The sequence below is a fragment of the Perca flavescens genome, chromosome 3 (genome assembly GCF_004354835.1).
Source record: "Perca flavescens isolate YP-PL-M2 chromosome 3, PFLA_1.0, whole genome shotgun sequence".
NCBI classification, from domain to species: Eukaryota; Metazoa; Chordata; class Actinopteri; order Perciformes; family Percidae; genus Perca; species Perca flavescens.
In genome coordinates, this window is record NC_041333.1 from 16,573,341 (window position 1) to 16,592,334 (window position 18,994).

The 18,994-nt window shown below is 38.1% G+C and overlaps 1 protein-coding gene across 2 annotated transcripts; it reads left to right on the top strand.

Annotated features, from left to right (window-relative positions):
• The first annotated feature begins 2,302 nt into the window (after positions 1-2,302).
• il10ra (interleukin 10 receptor, alpha) lies at positions 2,303-7,413 on the top strand. Of its 2 annotated transcripts, none has more exons than XM_028573705.1 (7): positions 2,303-2,599; positions 3,587-3,710; positions 3,932-4,104; positions 4,227-4,372; positions 4,744-4,912; positions 5,337-5,455; positions 5,647-7,413. In XM_028573705.1, exons 1-7 carry the CDS (start codon positions 2,536-2,538, stop codon positions 6,568-6,570), a joined length of 1,719 nt encoding a protein of 572 aa, XP_028429506.1. In that variant the 5' UTR covers positions 2,303-2,535; the 3' UTR covers positions 6,571-7,413. The 2 variants fall into 2 exon arrangements, with proteins under 2 accessions (XP_028429506.1, XP_028429507.1); XM_028573706.1 differs by having other exon boundaries at positions 3,590-3,710.
• Positions 7,414-18,994: the final 11,581 nt, after the last annotated feature.

An 18,994-nucleotide genomic window follows, 5' to 3' on the forward strand; every position in this document is an offset into this window, starting at 1 on the left:
GTGTGCAAATTTGTAAATGTGACACTCATATGGTTGGCACTGTTTGAGCGTTTTCATTAACCTCTATCTATCTATTTCTGGATATGATCTTAGCTGTTTTCACATCAATACCCTTCTGGACACATATCTCAGATGTTGCTTCTGGACATTTTTGGAGCTACCTTTCTCTGATTTCTTCTGTGTTCACGTTTACATTCACTTTCCAAATGTTTGTAGTTTCTCTCTCAGCCCCTGCTTCTACACTTTTGCATATTCCCTTATTTCCAGTTGCTGTCACTTGAGACCCTCTATATCTTTTACCACTGTAGTTTTCTGTTCCAGATCGCTGCTGATTGCGCTGAAATACAGAACTTGAATGCAAAACATTTAAAGTTAAGACAAACTGTAAGTCTGAGTCTGAGTTCATGAGAAGCACCACAAGATATTCAATGTGAAAATGTGTTTACCTTGTAACACAACTAGAGGGTGATATTACTGTATATAAAGTCTGCCTATGTGCATGTAGCCACTGGGCACTTCTCACTTACCAAATGACTCATGAGAAAGTTCCCCTTCTGGACAACAGCTTAGATGTACTCACAGTTCTCTATCCGTCTGCAAGACAGAAACCAAAAGGAGACACAAGCATACAGGTTCCCAGTTTGGTGTGTTTTAATTTACCAGGAACTAAAACTTGAACAGTCACATGTCGTGTCATGTGAAAATGAGGTGAGAAATAGGGAGTTAAACAGGGGCGACTCATTTACTATAATTAAGGGAAGAGTGCTTGAAAGTATATTAATAAAATCCAAGTATTAACTAACTGATAAGAGAGTTTAAACAAAGTAAAATAAATGATCTGAACTAATCATTGACCGTTCCTCTTTTCAGTGTATAATACTGGCATAGAGGGCTGTATTATGTGTATGCTAACAACTTATCAATGCGGTTTCAATGGGACTTTTATTATTATTAATATTATTATAAACATTAGGTTAGTATGCAAACAGCAAGAGTTTGGTATTTTCATGATGGAAAAATGTCCCATTAAGGATGTAAACATTGTCTTTAGTTACCATACAAGGTCATGAGAATGTAAACAGAAGACACAAGCAAGATAGTTTGGTTGATTCAACACTAAATGTCCCTTTAGTTTTAGGGCAAATATGTTATAAATCCATCTTGTTATTTCACATAGAAAAATCCAGACGTATATGCGAAGGTTTTAGGCATTGTTTAAAGCTTTGCACAGTGTGTCTATGCTATGTAATGGAAGTGCTGACAGTTAGTATGTGAATGTACATTTTCAGAGAATGGACCTTGGATAAATGATTGCTAACTGGTGACCAGCTCATGTTAAAGAAGAAACTCATATATTGCATCTCCACCCACAATAACCTTTATATCGCACAAGTCTGACTAAATGCTTAACTGATGTATTAGAGAGTAAGATGAGGTGTGGAGATGGTTCCACGGTCATTGTGGTTTATAGAGACCTTAGATAGAGATACAAATATAAGTTTTTGAAATCTATTTTCTGTGTAACTTTTTTGAAAAGGTCTCTCTTCATGTCACATCAGTTAACATCAGTTTATAACTTACTTATAAGACTTTTAAAGAAACTGCATAAAACAAAAATCTTAACTCCAGCCTCATGGCCTTCAGACTAGACTCATAATGCATAGTTATGATGAAATTATGTGTGAATAATGCATATAAACTTATGTCTATCAATAAATCAAGTAATAGTTTACCCTTTATGCCTTTTATTGAAGTTTGTTTTGCTTTTTAAACATATTGATTCAAGTCGATCTCAGAATTAATGTTTATTTTTAGCTGTCCCTATCCTTCTGACAGCCATCTCTACCATTGCAGTTTGCAAAAAACCTGCAATGCAGACAACCACAACTGAGGTTTTACAGACCACCACAGGAAAAGATACAATTACATGTACTGTCCAAAGGGCACATACACACAAATTAAACAGATGCAAATCAAGACAATAAGTGTCTGAGCCGGTGCATATTGTATATTTTCATTTTTAAAAGCAAATGAATGCCTCTCTGATGACAAAAGTGAAAGGGGAATCCCTAAACGCTTCCCCTTTCTTGTCTCTGAGCCGTGTACAGTACAGTGTTTTTTGTTTTTTTCAACTTTGATTGCAGTTCACTGTACACCGTAAACTGGCTGAGGTTGTGGAAAGGGGAAAGGGGAAAAGAAAAAGCGGAAGGAAAAGGGTTGGTGAGAGAGGTGAGAGAGATGAAACTCGCAGCAGCATCACTCTAGTTACAACAGGAAGCGCATCATCTGAGAGGGAGGGGAGTTGAGCAAGAGAGGAAGATATTTGGGGATGTAAATAGTTAGGCAAAAACAAGCTGCCTCTTCTTATTTCTTCCACGGCTGAACAGACACCACATCATTCTGAACATTCTGAACTTGTTGTGGCGGGAAGATGTTTCTACAGGCTGATTTGCTTCACTGATGATTGGAATAAGAGACTTTTTGGCAGTTACTGTGTGGATTATGACTGAATGATAATATATCCAGATACCAGACATGGATATGAGCAATAAGACACCGATTCTTGTCTTCCTGATTATCTACATAAACTGTGTGTCAGGTAAACAACCACTTTTATTACACAGTAATAAGTCTGATTGTTTTACTGTTCTGTTTAATCTTGAAAAAAATTTAAACTATTTTTACTATGGTGTTCTTGATAGTTACCTTTGTTTATCATTATGGAATTGTTACAGTCACATGAAATACCTTAGGTCAAATACAGACATTCTGAAAAATGTTTAGCTGTTACGATGAAACCTGGCCTACTTTTTAGTGTACAATATGCTTTCCGTCATGACACCATCCAAGAAAAAAGAAAATGACATGGAACATATCGCAAATTTTCTTGTTCCACTCAGGTAAATGAATCCCACAGTTAGAGTGGAAATGTTTAAAACTCTGTTTCCTTTAGAAAAAAATCCAGTGTCATTTTAAACAGAGATCCCATAAATGATCAGCAAGCACCGCATCTTTTCGTCAACCAGACTTCCTTTTCTCCTCCTGACCACATCCCTATGTTTTTTGAACATTTCAGCATTTGCTCAGCATGTGTAGACAAGGTTTAGGATTGTACAGTCTGAAATCCAAACAGTTAAAATGTATCCTCTCTCAACCATGTATACTGTAACTGTATTTTATTTAGAGAAATTGAAATGTTCTCGTAGGCTAATAATGAGCACTGAATAGAGCTTGGTATTGGTACTCCTTTAAGATATCGACCGAAATAACCCAGTACCAAGTAGTTATGAAACTCCAGTCAAACGAAAGCTGCTTTCAATCCTTTTTGTCCTAAGATCTAGAGAAAATGGATATTTATATGGTTTTGCTCGCAGCCAATCACCGCAAGAGTTCTTTGACGCAGTCAAAGTGTGCCGAGATGCTTCCATTCACATGATGGTTATTGAATAAAATGGAAAAAATAGAGGTTTTAAATGAAGTACTCTATTGGTATTGATATCACTTGAAGGAGACTAGAATTGGTATCATAACTTGATACCACCCCTAGCACTGAATATGCAACATAATTCCCCTATTTTTTCTTTAGCAGGACAGAACGTCCCTCAACCTGACGACCTGCAGGTGAATATTTTGGATGGGGAGGTAATAGTACTTTGGAAACGACCTGTGGACGCTCCCTCAAACTCCCACTACAATGTACAAATGGGAAAGTATGTTTACCTTTTACTTTACTTACTCAAACGTCCTATCATTTTGCAATTTAAATTTCACAGCATGCTTTTTCCTTTAACTATAAACCACATTTGTTTTCCTTGATTCATATCATTTACAAGAACATTTTTACTTTTATTGGAATGTTATGTTTTATGTATCTTATCATCCAACGATTCAGCTCCTTCCAGTTTGTGACTGGTGTGTTTCCTCTCCTCAGGTATGGTGGGGACTGGGCCATGGTGGACAGCTGCACGGGGATCAACCAGACCTACTGTGACCTCAGCAGCCTTATAACTGACTATCGTTCTGCCTACAACGTCAGAGTTCGGCTGGTTGCAGGAGGTAACGATTCTCTTTGGACCACAAAAAGAAAAATTCTCCTAAATACAAGTAAGTATAGTTGTCAGTTTGGTAGAAAGTCAGTGTACTATGTTGAAAACATTGTATTTTGGCTGGTTAAGTAATGTATGCAAGCTATACTGTTGTTTTCTTACCACTTTCTGTTCCTATAGGCACATTTCAGCCTCCTTCCTTCACTTTGTGGGCTACTTCCAGCACTCTGACAGTTTATGTTCACCCAAAACCCATTCTGAAAAAAATGTTCCCTTATGGGATCACCTACACCATCTATCTGGAAGAGACAGGACAAAATAAAAAGGTACAATATGTAAAATAATGTAAGCACCCACCCTCTCCACCAACCCTATCACTAAAATTCAAAACACAAGTTTGGGAATGATTGTAACAATTGTAAATTGTTTTGCTAATTAATTGATGCTAGAAATAAGTGGCTACATTTTTAAATATGCTCGGTTGAGAAGTCTAGCTCCACAATTATGTGAATAATTTCAAAATCCTGATTGGGCCCTGGTTAAGTGAATTAAAATATATATATTTCAACATTTAACGTTGTACTTTTCTGCCTTAATCAACATTTAAACCTTACTCACCCCAAAATATATTTTACAATGTGATCTATACTGTACAATGCCTTGACATGCATGGCATTTTGATTTGTTTACCCCACAGAACACCACAGCATACCTGAAAGATGATGTGGGAGAGGATCAGAGGACTAAGTCTTTCAGTTCCCTCCACTGGGGGATAGAGTACTGTGTCAGCATCAAGGTGGAGGGAAATGGAGGTCTGTCCACCAACAGTGTGTCCCCTAAACAGTGTCTGCAGCTGCCAGAGCAAGGTAAGAAAAACATTATATTGATGAGGCACAGCTAAGAGACAGCAGCTTTGAACAGTAATCAGATTGTTACAATTTAGGTTAGTTTAATGGATTTATTTTACCCAAGTAAAACAAAAGAAACAACCTACTTAATTTAAGTACTTTTCTCATTAAATAATCCTTAAAGGAATAGTTTGACATTTTGGGAAATATACATATTCATTTTTCTACCGATTGATACCACTCTCATGTCTGTACACTAAATATAGGTTAACAGTTTTGCAGTTTTTTTTAGTAAATCTTGCATAGTATACCTTTAAAGTTTGTGAGAAAGGAAGATTCAAATTTGTAATGTGATCAAAGTTCAAATTTGGGGAAAAGCCTTACACCTACAGTATAACACCCTTGTTCCTACTAAACTTTAATCCTGTTGTGTTTCTTCCAGAATGGTTTATACTTGCTGTGTCATCCCTATCTACTCTGGGTGTGTTGGCCATCATTGTTATCATAGCAACCACCATTCTATGTTACCTGAAACGTCCAGAGAAAACACCTGCTGCATTGGTAAGTATATTTAATTACAGAATACTGGGACGAATTACAAACTTGTACTGTCAACTATTGTTATTTTACTTGCATCACATTGACATTAGCCTTGCTGAGCTGGTTCAGTAGGTCATAACTACCTTTGTTCCCAAACATGACAATAATGAATAATACAACAACCTCCTTCTTCTTCTCTCTTCTCACCCCAGAAATCCCCTGTTAGTGGCTGGCTTCCACTCTCTGTTGGAGAAGGGACTGTGGAGGTTGTTACTGACAAAGGCTGGTTCCTGTCCAGTTACAGAACACCAGTGAAAGAATGTGTCAAAGATCCAGTGGCACATGTTACGGTAAAAGTGGACAATGATGAGGAGGACAGGAGGACCAGCTTAGACAGCGGAGTGGGCATGGAGTCCAACTCTGCTACAAACACCGGAGGAAGTCCTCCAATGACACATGAGGACAGTGGCTGTGGGAGCTTGGGAGGACCAGAAAGCTCCACTAGCTGTCAGACAGATTACCCCCCGCAGGATGAGATGACTGGTACGGACATAACTAGGAAAAGGGAGGATAGTGGGGTGGGGCTAGCCTGCCAGCTTGATTCTTCTTCCATAATTCTGGATGAACAGGACAGTGGGTCTCTTAAGGTTGCTGGGAGTAATTATCGGAGCCAAAGCCGCTCTGTTGTGCAGATTCGTGTCTGTGATGATGAGGAGAAGTTCAAACAGGTGCTTCCTGACTCAGTTTTGGCCGAAGTGGTCACAGGTTACAGGGCTGGGCCTCAATCATGTATCTGCTCAGGAGCAGGTCAGTGTACTTGGTGCCATAAACAAGGCCATTATGGAACTGAAGTTATCAAACAATACAGAGCTGTGTGTATCGAAAATGGACTACGGAGCAGCAAATGTGATTTTGTGGACTCTTACAAAGGGGAGTTTACATTTTCAAGTTATTCTAAAACAACACAAATGGACACTGTCATGGTGGATGACTTAGAAACAACTTTTGTACCACTGGGGGACACTTTCCCTCTGCTAACAGCTCTATCGCCGCTGCCCCTAGTGGAGGAAGGACATGACTTCAATATGAACAATACATCCCTCTCTCTCTGTGATGTACAGCTGAAGATTGAATGACACGCTGTGGAATGCAACAACACTATTTGTGAAACCATGTTAGCTGACATAACCTGTGAGTGCTATAATAGAGCAATGGACTCCCTTTTCCTACATGACACACTGTATTTGGGGGGAGAGGAATTGTTCCAGTATAGAAAATCTGAAGGAAAAAGGGGGGAACTGTAAAGAAAAAACAGAGTTGTTGAACATAGGAAGGAAATAGAGGTTAGACCACACAGCTGCTGGCTGTTAACTGTTGGTTGGAGTCTCAGGAGCATCAACGGACAGAGAACATGAAGTCAAAGAAGTTATTTAACTCTGTCTCAATGGGTATATTCACAACTGACTAAAATGCTGTATGCCGGAAGTGAAACTGGTGTGGGAAGCAATGCAGAGAAACGGTTTGACAATTACGTGCTTTGGACATTTTGCCTCATCATCCCTGCCTCTCACCTCCGCCAACAATGATGCCTTTTCTTACCACTATTTAAAAATTAGACAAAGTATAATACTTGTGAGCCACTTTAAAGTATTAAGATGTCAAGTGGTGTCAGACAAAGGAGCAAATATCTTTGACATTTTGCCAGAGATATGAAGGAAGTGATATTCATAGGTCTTATAGCCTAAACTGCTGGTCTGTGTTTCAGCTACTTTCCTGTTTAAATTATTTATTAGAAATGAAAAAAACTATGTATTCACTGTCTATTACTTTGAATATATGTGACTGCACTTCTATGTGTCATTAAAAGAAACGGTCTACCTGGACTGTTCCGTTAATGTCATAAATTCACACACAAAACCAAGCAAATGACATGATGTTGATTTCAGAAGTGACTCAAATAAACAAGGAAAACCCTGAAACAACAGAGTGATACCTACTGGAAAACAAACATTACATATCACTTAGCTGTACTTGGGATCCCCATATGCAAATTCTGTACAGAAACCAAAGCGGCAGTTTCGGAGCTTCTAAGCTAAGAAACAAAAACTTCCTCTATCACGCTTCCGCTCGGTTTAAAAAAGTCCCATTTCACGTTTATAGCAAAAGAGAGAAAATACTGTCAACAGGGTTGGTTTTAGATACCAAACACGTATGTAAGTAAAACAATATCTTCACATCAGCTGTTATCAGATAAGTGCCACTCTTTATTGGGATGATAAAGATCTCTGGAAGTGATAGGAAAATCATATGCAGCATTACATACAGGGGAAGTGAGACGTTTGACTAATCCCAAAAGTAAAAAAAAAATCCTTCTTCAAACATGAAGAAGGATTGCAGTACGTGTCCACTGATGATCACCAAATGTATCCTAGTTTTTCATTCTTTTTTAATCACTGCATGTTTGGCTGGATTCCCCTGTTAGGAGGCATTGGGGTAAACATTTTCTGTTTAACCCCTACTGATCCTCCCATTATGTCCAGTGCTAACAGTACTCCAATGCTGGAATAATACTTTTTGTTTGATTCAACACAAAGCTCCCAAAATTAGATTTTACAGGGACCATGATTTTGGGGCATGGTCCCTGTACTGTACGAGACTCACTCTCAAAATCTTGGTTGACATTTTACGTTAGAGGTCCAAATTCCTCAACAAATTTGCAATGAATTACCCAAACTGTTTTTATTGGTGTGGGACTCTACTGTGTTGACAAGTTGCCAAATTAAGCAGTGATATTAACAAAATCCAGAAAAATTGATATGTGCTATTTCAAGGGTAAAATATCCCAATAACCAAGAGCAACATGTTGAACCATTGTCACTTTCATCACTCATTTCAGTCACTTATAAAATATAAGTTATGCATATCCAATGATCAGTGACTGCCAGGAGCTCTGCATGAGTTAATACAGACTGTGTGCACAGTCATGTGAGACTGCAGCACAGCTGCAGATAGTTAACCAAAAATGGATTCATCACTAATAAAAATTGCAACAGTAATCCATCAGACAGGGCTATTAATGTGTGAACAACAAGTTCTACTGCACTGTACTTTTTAAAACCAGATTGAAGTAATAGAGTAGGTTTCTCCCAGATTAAAATTAATTAATGGCAGTTTTGCAGAGATTCACAACTAGCAACATTTACATTAAGTGTCTTGTAGTACAGAGGCATACAAAGTGGCATTTCTTGGCTTTGACTGACTGGTCTGAATTGGCCTTTTAATGACCAAGGCACCGTGACAACTGACTCAACTTTTTAATTGTTGTGGCCTAAAAAGTCTACCTTTGACCTCTAATATAATTACTAAGGATGAAAAGCAGAGACAAAGTTTTCAAAGCCCCATAAGTGGATCATCTGCCATTTATGTTTGTGTTTAGAGTAGAGAGCCTACAGTCTACAGTAATTCAATTAGTCACAAACTTCTAAAAAAAATTACCTTTCTTTACCGTATTATAGGCAGCTCATATAAGAAAAACATCAGATACAGAAAAACATGTTTTAGTTTCATTAAAGGAAAAACTATGAGACATAGTTCCGCCAACTATGCTGTAGAAAGTATCAAAAAGGGAGTAGATATAAGAGTTTGGAGAGAAGTCGCCTGCAGTTACAAGAAAACAGATCTGCCTGGTTGCTGTGGTTAAGCAGTTGATATTCTGCCTTCACCTCAAACGTGTGTGTGTGTGTGTGTGTGTGTGTGTGTGTGTGTGTGTGCGCGTGTGTGTGTGCATATACTCAAATTTGAAGCCACATCATGTCAAACTAAGACTGTTATGACTAATAGCAACACTAATAAAGTGAAATTGCAAGAAAATATATATTATTCCACATTATCTTTAATTAATTATTTTACAGTGACATTAAAATGTCATACACATACAACTTTACAACAAAGTAATGTAAAAATGACATGGAAAAAACCCTCTGTATTGTTCAGGTTAAAACATTAACATGAATAGCAACAGATGACGTAGGCCTACTGAAAACAAGATCGGTGATGGATAAGTGACAGGCGTGTGCCTTCTGTTATTGTGGCTACCAGAATCAACTGCAATCAAGCCAGCCATCATTTTACGACACTGCTGATGGACAAGGGAGGGGGAGACTTCTTAAAGCCAACTTTTCTGTAGATAGAGACACACCAAAAAACACACCAAGCTTACCCATACAAGCATGGAACAATTATATACGAGGGAATACAACTTTGTATTTGAAAGACCTGTGAAAAAATATCCACTTACTTGAGTACTTTGTCTTTCAGTGACGGCTCTGTAGAGAAACAAGAGGAGATAGAGTGAATATACTGTATGACAATAGCAGGACAGATTCATTATAGTGCAGTCTTAGTTTTGGGGGATGTTGTCAAGTGCCGACCATGTAAGCATGTTCATCCCAGTTTTTAGATATTTTAAAGGGCTGGTTGACCAAAAGAAGATAGTTCAGATTTTATTATGTAGGTTTTGAGATAACTGTCTCTGAAAATCTTACCTTCACCCCAATACAAATGAAATGAATCAAATGTTTGGTGTACATACTGTAGCATAGAAAAATTTAATAAATTATATAAATAACAAAAAATGTAGTGTTACCCTGGATAACTCAGACCTCACAGTCAATATCCATTTCTTTGGTAGAAAGTAGTTCCTACTGTATGAAGTGTTCATAGACCAGCCTGATGACAAATATCTTAAAGGTGCAATATGTAATACTGATATATATATTGATAGTCATCGAAGCCTGTGCTCACGTGGAGCTCTGTAACCAACTGACATACACACTTTATCGGCTTAGAATTACGGTAGGAACTGCTAAAAACACAACAACCTCGCCGTCCTCTCCACCCGACGGACAGACACACTTCCTAGGTTCAGAATTACGAAAGGAACCACTAAAAATAACACGACCTTGCCGTCCTCTCCACCCGACTGAACACACAAGCTTCACTCACCCTTTTTCTTGCAGCACTTTTTGCATTTGTGCTTGCAGCAGAATTGCACAATTGCAATGGTGAAGAGGATTGCCAGGATCCCAAAGCCCACAGCAATCCCGATTGCTGTCGAGTTTACACTGCTTCCTACGAATACAAATACAGAGAGGTAATTAAATCATAGCCGTAGATTAACACAGAAACCTTTGCAAGCAATCAAAGAACAATAAACAAGCCAACTGAATGACAAAAAGGTTATTTTTGGATTTTACAGGGTATTGTATTCCTGACACAAAATGATTATACAAAGTGAAATAGTCGTCTTTCTACCTGCATTGGGCTTAATTAGATACATGTGTATCTGATCTTTATGAATGAATATTCATGCTGGCCCTGCCTTCATTAGCAGCATAAAGACTAAAATACAGTTACAGTACTTTTTTTTTTCTTCTCGAGTATCAACAGCAGGAACTCTTTACTAATTAACTTTCTAAATTTTATTCAATTATCTTAGCACCTTTCAATAAACAGTTACACTGTACATGTGCATGCAGTAATGCCAATAGTGATTTGCCATGCAGATTTAAAAGACTTCTAATATTTTGAAAGTTTGAAGTTGCTAGTTAACACAATGAGAAGAGCTTGTATAGTTACTGTACAGGAAAACAAGCAAGAGCTCAATGACTGTGCAACAAGCAACCCAACAAAACTTTAAAAGACACTGAATCCAAAGAAGAAAAGTACATTTAGTTGGAATTTAGGTACAGCAATGATGTAAAACTGAAAAATACTTGAGTAGCAAAAGAAATCGAAATCACTAAGCAGGGCAGTCTTTTTATAGTTGTTTGTGTGTGTGTCACAGCTACTGTTAACAGAATTAAAATTAAGCATCTCAGCTGGAACACTTACCACCATTGCCCATAGCTGATGAGTCAGGATGACCAAGGTTATTTCTTGTTTGTCTCCTCTCCTGCCTGTCCGTTTGGTGTTGAGCTCTGTCACTGTCTTACTTTATCTGTCTTTTTTAAATGATTTGTCTTAACTGTGAAGAACCAAAACTCTCTTCTCCCTTCTTTTGCCTACGTCTGTCTGTGCTGTCCATGTCCACATACCAGTCATTCGTTTAAACCGGTCCATCTTCTTTCTTTATCATGCTTGTCTTCTACCCTGCCTTCATTAGCAATTGTTAGAACAGAGTGGATCTGACGGCCTGTTGTTCTCACATTGACAGCCATGCTTAGCAACCCTGGCTTTAAAGAAATTCACTGTGGATTACTTTGATACTGTGCAGTGTAACATTTCACAAGACATTTACCCTCTTGTATGACTGTCTCACTGAGATCCAACAGGAAACTCAAACACGACCAGAAACTCGACGACTTTTCAGGTTCACAAAGCTCCCATACCAGCCTTACATGTTTTCCCTCTTTAACAAATCATTAACAGACAGCTAGGTGCAGGGAGACTCCTGTTGGATGACTGAATTACTACACCTCTTCATCATTGTTGTTGAAAATAATATAGTGCAAACACTATATGAAATTAAATGTAACTGGGCTGGAAAGATTACCAAAACATCTTACTCAAAAAGAGGTAGTGGTAGCACTGACTCACAACATTTCTTGAAAATGTAGATTTAAAAGGTTAAAATTATATACGAGAAGCAGATAATATCTTGCTGTTGTATTTGTAGGGTAGAAAGATTTTTTTATTGAATGTCTCCCACTCACCCAAAACAATATATCAGGGGAAGTACTAGTCACTTACTAATTTTAAGGCAAAGTGAAAGTTTTTGGACTTCAATTTAAATCTGGCAGCTGGTCGAACACATTGTGAGGCTGCACCTTTTAAAAGAAACTAAAAATATTTGAGAACACATTGACAAAGCGGTTGTCATTCAACCACTATAAAACTAATGTATCTTAGCAAGTACATCAGCTTGAAGAGCTGTACAAATCATCAAGACATCTCATCTTATCAACACGACCTTGTCAGTCGCTAGTGGTGAAACGTTTCCTGTTATTTAATCTGTGTGGGCGATTCACACACTGACGTTAGTGATCCACAGAACATGAACCACAAAACTTGTCAAGGTCACACAGCGAGTTAGCTGCCTTCCATTTAAATACCTGACTGCATACTGACAAACATGTTCTTCTTCTTGTACTGTTACAAACTGCTTGTAGACAGAATTGAAAATGCTGTTGACACCCAGACATTCATCTAAAATTATTCTTAAAGTTCCCCCTTCCACATCTACAGTCAGCATTATTTTCCTTCCTCTATCTATCTATCTATCTATCTATCAATCAGTCAGTCAGTCAGTCAGTCTACCTATCACTTTGCATTGTGGGATACAGTAGATGAGATAGACAGGTCCAATGCATACTGGAGATTTTTTGGCAAACTGTAGATTTTGCTTTTGTTTGCATACTGCATAATACATTCTACATTTTGGCCAAATCAATACGTACTGCTAATATGGTAGGCGGTTTCAAAAACCAATGTTAGCATGCTGCAGACGTTAGCATTTAGCTCAAAACACATCTGTAAAGCCTCACAGAGCTGCTAGCAAGGCTATAGATTCAGGTGGAGGCTCAGACACCACTCCTCTTAAAGTAAAAAAAAAGAAAATCCACCTACCACTTCTTTGACTCATATGTATCTGTGAACACACAAGGAGCAGTGAAAATAAATCCATGTACAACATGTATCCCTGACAAAGCCTTATATGTTTTATTCTACAAATATATTGTAAAACCAAACTCTCAGTAGAAATATAGATGAAATATGCAAACTGTAAATACTGTGTCAACATATCCATTTCACAAGTGTGTATACATGTGCGTCTTTGTGTTCATAAGGTGAGGGGTAACAGAAAAAATATTTTCAGGAAATGTTTTGGGATTTCTTGGTAATATGGCAGCAGATTAAGGAAGCAATTTCATCATTACCATCATATCACAAAGAGAAGTGTCACTGATCCTCTTTACGAAAATACATTATCAGGCAGCAAAGGACTCTATCTCAATGATATCATCTATCACTATGTCATGACGGATTGCTGTGGCTACGCCCAGCCTATTAGGTTGAATAGAGATTGATTCATATTTCTCAGAAGAGATCACAAGTACTTCCTTATTCTTTAAATCCATTAATTTAATATTGTCGGTCAGGTGGAGGTAGCAGTGTTTCATGATTCCTAAAGGACAGTGACACAGGACTTGGATGTGTTTCTGAAATATGCACACAATCAAAGACCCCTACCAAGGAAAGTCGAGTTTTTAAATTTGTTAAAATGTCCATATGGTGTTTTTTGTATGGTACAAGATATATCATGAGTGAAACAAGCAGTCAATGCCAGGGCTGAGCCTTTCCAACTAAAAGTAGTAGTCAATGACATACATCCCTTACCTAAGGAATCAATTCCGTCAATTTCCAGGGTGGGGTTTCCATATCATAACGCTACATCAAAACGAGGAGCATCAGAGGAGAAACCAGGTGTAGCTACGTATTGGTATTTTGCAAGCTAAGTTTCACTTTATTCAAAACAATGGAAGGGACATGCATTTACGTAATAACAATATGACAATGTGAACACATTGAAACATCATTGTAGCAGATATTATTGTATGTTTCACAACCACTAATGCTGTGTCAGCCAGTCAGTTACAAGCTAACAAACAAGATAAACAAATAAAAGATGGTATGTATTTGTGCACCACCCCCTTTAGTATATGAATGAGCAAATGTGTGTGGACCTGCTTGTGTGTAAGTGAGTGCAACCTACTCAACACTAACTGTGCACCATATAAAATGTACATGTGCTTTATTTTGCCTCTAATGTATGTAATCATAGCAGAGTATTTTTATATACTTTAAACTATCTGGAGGAATACCTTGAACCTCATGATGCAATATGAATGCCTAATAGTAATGGTAATATATAGTAAATGTATACAGTTGTGGGCAGAAATTCTTGGTGGAGCTTGCATGTCTCTTAATTTTATCAACTCTATTCATGTTTGTTTTCCCTTCTCTTGTACTATATGCAGGAAATGTAATTATTATTTTCCAAATTCCATTTCTTTAGTCTAAAAACACAACCGGTTGTGTTTAAAACATGCAAAACATACATTCTTTAGAGTTCAGGAAACATGAAATGTGAAGGTGTTAATTATTAACCAATTTCTTTAAGCTTCACTTCCCCTAACATTTATTAGGCTTCATATCAAGTTACACAAAATTCACACCGGTTTGGACAAAAGAGGGTTTGGGTGCCTTGACTGATGGGAAGCTTTGATGGTAAATTGAGGTGGTGTGTGTCTGCGAGTCATAGAGATAGAGAGAGAGAGAGAAAGAGCAAGAGAGATAAAAGAGCGAGAGCGAGAGATAGAGAGAGAATTGTTTGCTGTGGAAGTGGAGGGCAGAGAGGTGGGATGTAGAAAGAACTCAGAAGGGTGTTCCCTGTTGAAAACAATAAAAGGTTGGTCGAGAAACTCCTCAGAGAATGTAGCATTTTCAAACATCAGGAATACTTTTCTCCAGTTTGCTCACCAACCTTCAGATATTTAGCTGACAAGGAGTGACAGTTGCTTTACAGGTGAGGAAGAGTACAGTGGTGTGGGGGGTGATGTCTTTGTGTGTAATTGTGATGTTTTTTTATTACTTCTGCTTTTTTTTCAAACCCTAACCATCATTGCACCTTTAAAACTAATGTGTTTGTATCGCATTTCTCAAGCAACAAAATCATTGTGTAGGAGAATCAAAGAACAAATGTTAAGCGGTATGAGTAGTAGATGATTTTTATATATGTGGTGGTGTTTAAATAATTCAGCCAACTCATAAGAGAACTTTGATCATCCATCTCTAAACAAGTGTCCTATTAAATGTTAGTAAACCATCCTTATCAGCATGTCTGATAAGGATGCATAATGCTTTAAAGCAAAGATCCAGATTTCAAATGGATGCCTTGTGGTCAAAAATATATGATCTGTCAACCACCTCTTAAGGTCTTGAGTATAATAAAAAAGCATGCTTTGATGGTCTAAAATTATGTCTATGTTAAAATAAACTTTAACCTGTTTTGCTAGTAAGAGATCATATTTGTATTCTAATTTGATTACCGTTGTTTTCTATGTTTATGATGCTTTAGCTTTGTTCAAAGTTGGTCTTTTAATCAAATTAAGTGCTTTAACAAAATGTTTTAAAAAGATCCCGCTTAGGTTTCTGAGACGTTTGTAAAGAATTTGAATTTGTTGCCGCATTGTTTGCAAGTCAATGAGAAATACATTTGTTTCAACACTTTCCAAAGATGTTGTTGGAGAATAAGTAATACAATGGAATGGCTTTAGCTCCAGTTCTCTTATCAAAAATCATGGCAACAGCCCGAGATGGGTTGGTTAATATGTAACCCAGCAGTCTATAACTAAATAGTCCTTAAGCTTTACGTGCACCCAGTTTGAAAAGAAAAAAAGACAATGAAAGGCCTGGAACCAAAAAAAAAAAAGATTTTAGCAGCAACAGATGGTTTCATTGACAACTAAATGAACAAAAGAATTTGATCAGGCTGATATAGACTGTGTGTTCGGCTGTCTTGCTGTGAGAGCTAATGGCATTATGAACTAAAGGAATCAGCTTGACTCAGTAGAACAATTAAAGCCTATAATCAAACCTAAAGAATAAAAGATGATAAGATCTCTGAATTGTTCACCTTTTCTTTTATAGCGTGTGCAAACATCTTGTCAGCCATTGTTCAACCATGTCAGACTGTCAGACAGGATAAACGTTGTGACTGCACAGTATTCATGTGATTTACAGTGTAAACGGTGGGAAATGTGCCATATTAGAGGGAATGAAAAGTGGGCCATTTATTGTACATACAATGTTATATATGCAAACATTTTTTGGCAGCTATCATCAACTGGTGTTAAAACAACACTTTTGAAATTGAATAGGCTAGCTCAGGCAAACACACAAATTAAGGCCATGCACCAGATTTAATACCAGGTCGGAGCCTCTAAATGTCTTGGCAACTTTACAGCTAAGGTTAACCGAGGTTGTCGACTGAAAAAGACCTTGTGTGAAGAACGTTCAGAGGTCATTAGCTTCAAACTGATCCCCTCAGAAATCTCAATCTGTGTATCTATTACGTACCTGCATTTTTACATCTATCCACCTATCTAGCTTTGCCTATGCTGTATACTCTGAGACAATTGCTGACTCCATAGACCAAGCTTCACGAGTGAGGAAAGGTTGGGAGTTAGCTTTAAGGTTCATTGCATTTAATAGTGCAGGTCAAGCAACACAGTCCGCGGGCTGTTTCTAACAATGGCTCCTTCTCTTCAGAAAACCTCAGTCTTTTTTTCCTCACACTCCCAGTCAAGCTGTTTCCACCCTTAGTTGTCTATGCCCGGTGTCCCATAACATTCACAGTGGCTTAATTTTTTTAGAAGCACTGACCTAGTGACCAGAGTGGTCGTTGACTGCATCTTTAGAAAGTAATTTAACACTTCAGTCACATAGGACAGAAATTTGCTGCTGTATTTTTTTTCTATGGGTTGAAATGTTCAGGACTGTTCACCTTTGTCCACAATCCAATCATTGATGTCAAAAGTCTCAGTTTGAGTATCAGAATCAGTGACATCCATGACCTTGCAGCATTCTTGCACATTTTACAGCGACCAGACAAATATAATATCTCATCAACTATTGATGAATTGCCATTCAATTTTCATTCATGGCTCCCAGAGGATGAACGCTAATGACGTTGGTGATCCGCTGACTTCTTCTTGCTCCACCATGAACTTGACATTTGAGGGTTTTATTTGTGAAATGTCTCAACAGCTTTTGGATGGATTGCAATAAAATTAAGTACAGACATTCATGTTCTCCTCAGAACGTTTGTAGTAACTCTGGTGATCCCCTCAGCTAACTTTGTGTTAAGCGCTAATTAGAAAATGTTAGCATGCACTCACACACAAAACTAAGATGGCAAACATGGTAAACATTATACCTGCTAAACATTAGCATGTCAGCATTTTCACTTATTGCATGTTTGCATCCTGACAAGCATTTAGCTCCAAGCACCACTGTGCCTATGTACTGCAACACAGCCATGAGCATGGCTCTTGTAGGTCATTAAACGTTTTTGTCATATTCCTATTATGTTCATGAGATGTGGCATGAGTCACAATTTGATGTCAGGAACTCTTGCTCCTGACTGATACCAACTGACTACTCATTAGACTGTCAAAACAATACAGAGGTGTGATAGATACACACCTCAGCCTCAGGGCAAGTGTGTTGCACACCACACCACTGTTGGATTCATGTTGTGTCTGGGTTTGTGTGTGTGTGTGTGTGTGTGTGTGTGTGTGTTTGTTTGCATACGTAAGGCACTGTGCCACGTCATTGTTTCTGCATGTATTTGTATTTGTGCAGGTGCATGGCTATGTGGGTGTATGTTTGGGTCCGTAATATTTGAGAGGCAAATAGACACTGGAGTAGAGGTGCATGATATATCGACTCAATATCGTTATCGCGATATCAAGTTGCGCAATATTATATCGAAAGTGTCCCGATAAGTATGCAATATTTTATTTATTTTGTGGAGCGCTACGTCCCGTCCGTTGGCTGTGTGTTAGTTGTGTTCGATTTAGAGTTTCATTGGCCAGTTACCGTGCCACTTGCACGTTAGTACACGTCAGCGCACGGGTCCACTACGTGACAAACCCTATGTAGCGCACCACGTGTGTGCATATTTCGAAAGAGTGACAGTGTAAGTGAAGAAATAGATAGAGACAACAAAACAGAACAAATCAGAGAAGCGAAAGACCTGTTCTCTTTATTTATTTATTTTATACTGTACAACCAGTAAAACATGTCCTGTTCTGTAGACATGGTCGTTATTTATCTATTCATGTTGTACCAGTCCAATATGACAGTTGAAATAAACCTTGTGTTGTATTGGTTATGAATCTATTTTGATGCATTTTCCCATAACTTTTGTAATTTTACATGTTTAAAAATATCAAAAATAATATAGAAATTGCAATATTCATAATCGATATCGCAATATCACATTTTGTCAATATCGTGCAACCCTACACTGGAGGGAAGCTAAGGAGTAAAGGACACAAAACAGGGCAAAAAAGAGATGATGTGCTTTATGTCCAGGGGGCTTAAACGTTTGGAGAGGGAGGAGGTGTAGGAGGAGGAACAGTGAGAGAGAGATAGGAGGGTTAAAGTTTCAGGTTACCTGGAATAGTTCAGTTGTGTTTTGTCAACAGGGCTCTGTCATTTAAAAACAGCTCTCTCTGAATCTGCGGAGCATCGAAACAACGCTACACACCGCCATTCTTTATTACTGCCTTGGGTCTCAAAGAGGGGCAAGTCAGGCACCCTTCAAGCCGGATTCAGTTACACTGCTGTTGAAAGAATAGGGGAGAGTGAGAGAGAGCGAGAGAACGAATCAAACCAGGTTTTGTAGTTAAATCCAGTGGAGCAGGAGGGTGAGAGGAAGAGGACCAAGGACATCCAGGGGACAGTCAGTAGATCCCACCTCAAGGGAGGGAG

Bases quoted from the DNA above. Each gene is read 5' to 3' on its own strand.
- il10ra (XM_028573705.1), top strand. From the start codon at position 2,536: ATGGATATGAGCAATAAGACACCGATTCTTGTCTTCCTGATTATCTAC. The intron at 2,600-3,586 runs GTAAACAACCAC...TTTTTTCTTTAG, and splicing joins CTACATAAACTGTGTGTCAG to CAGGACAGAACGTCCCTCAA. The intron at 5,456-5,646 runs GTAAGTATATTT...TTCTCACCCCAG, and splicing joins AGAAAACACCTGCTGCATTG to AAATCCCCTGTTAGTGGCTG.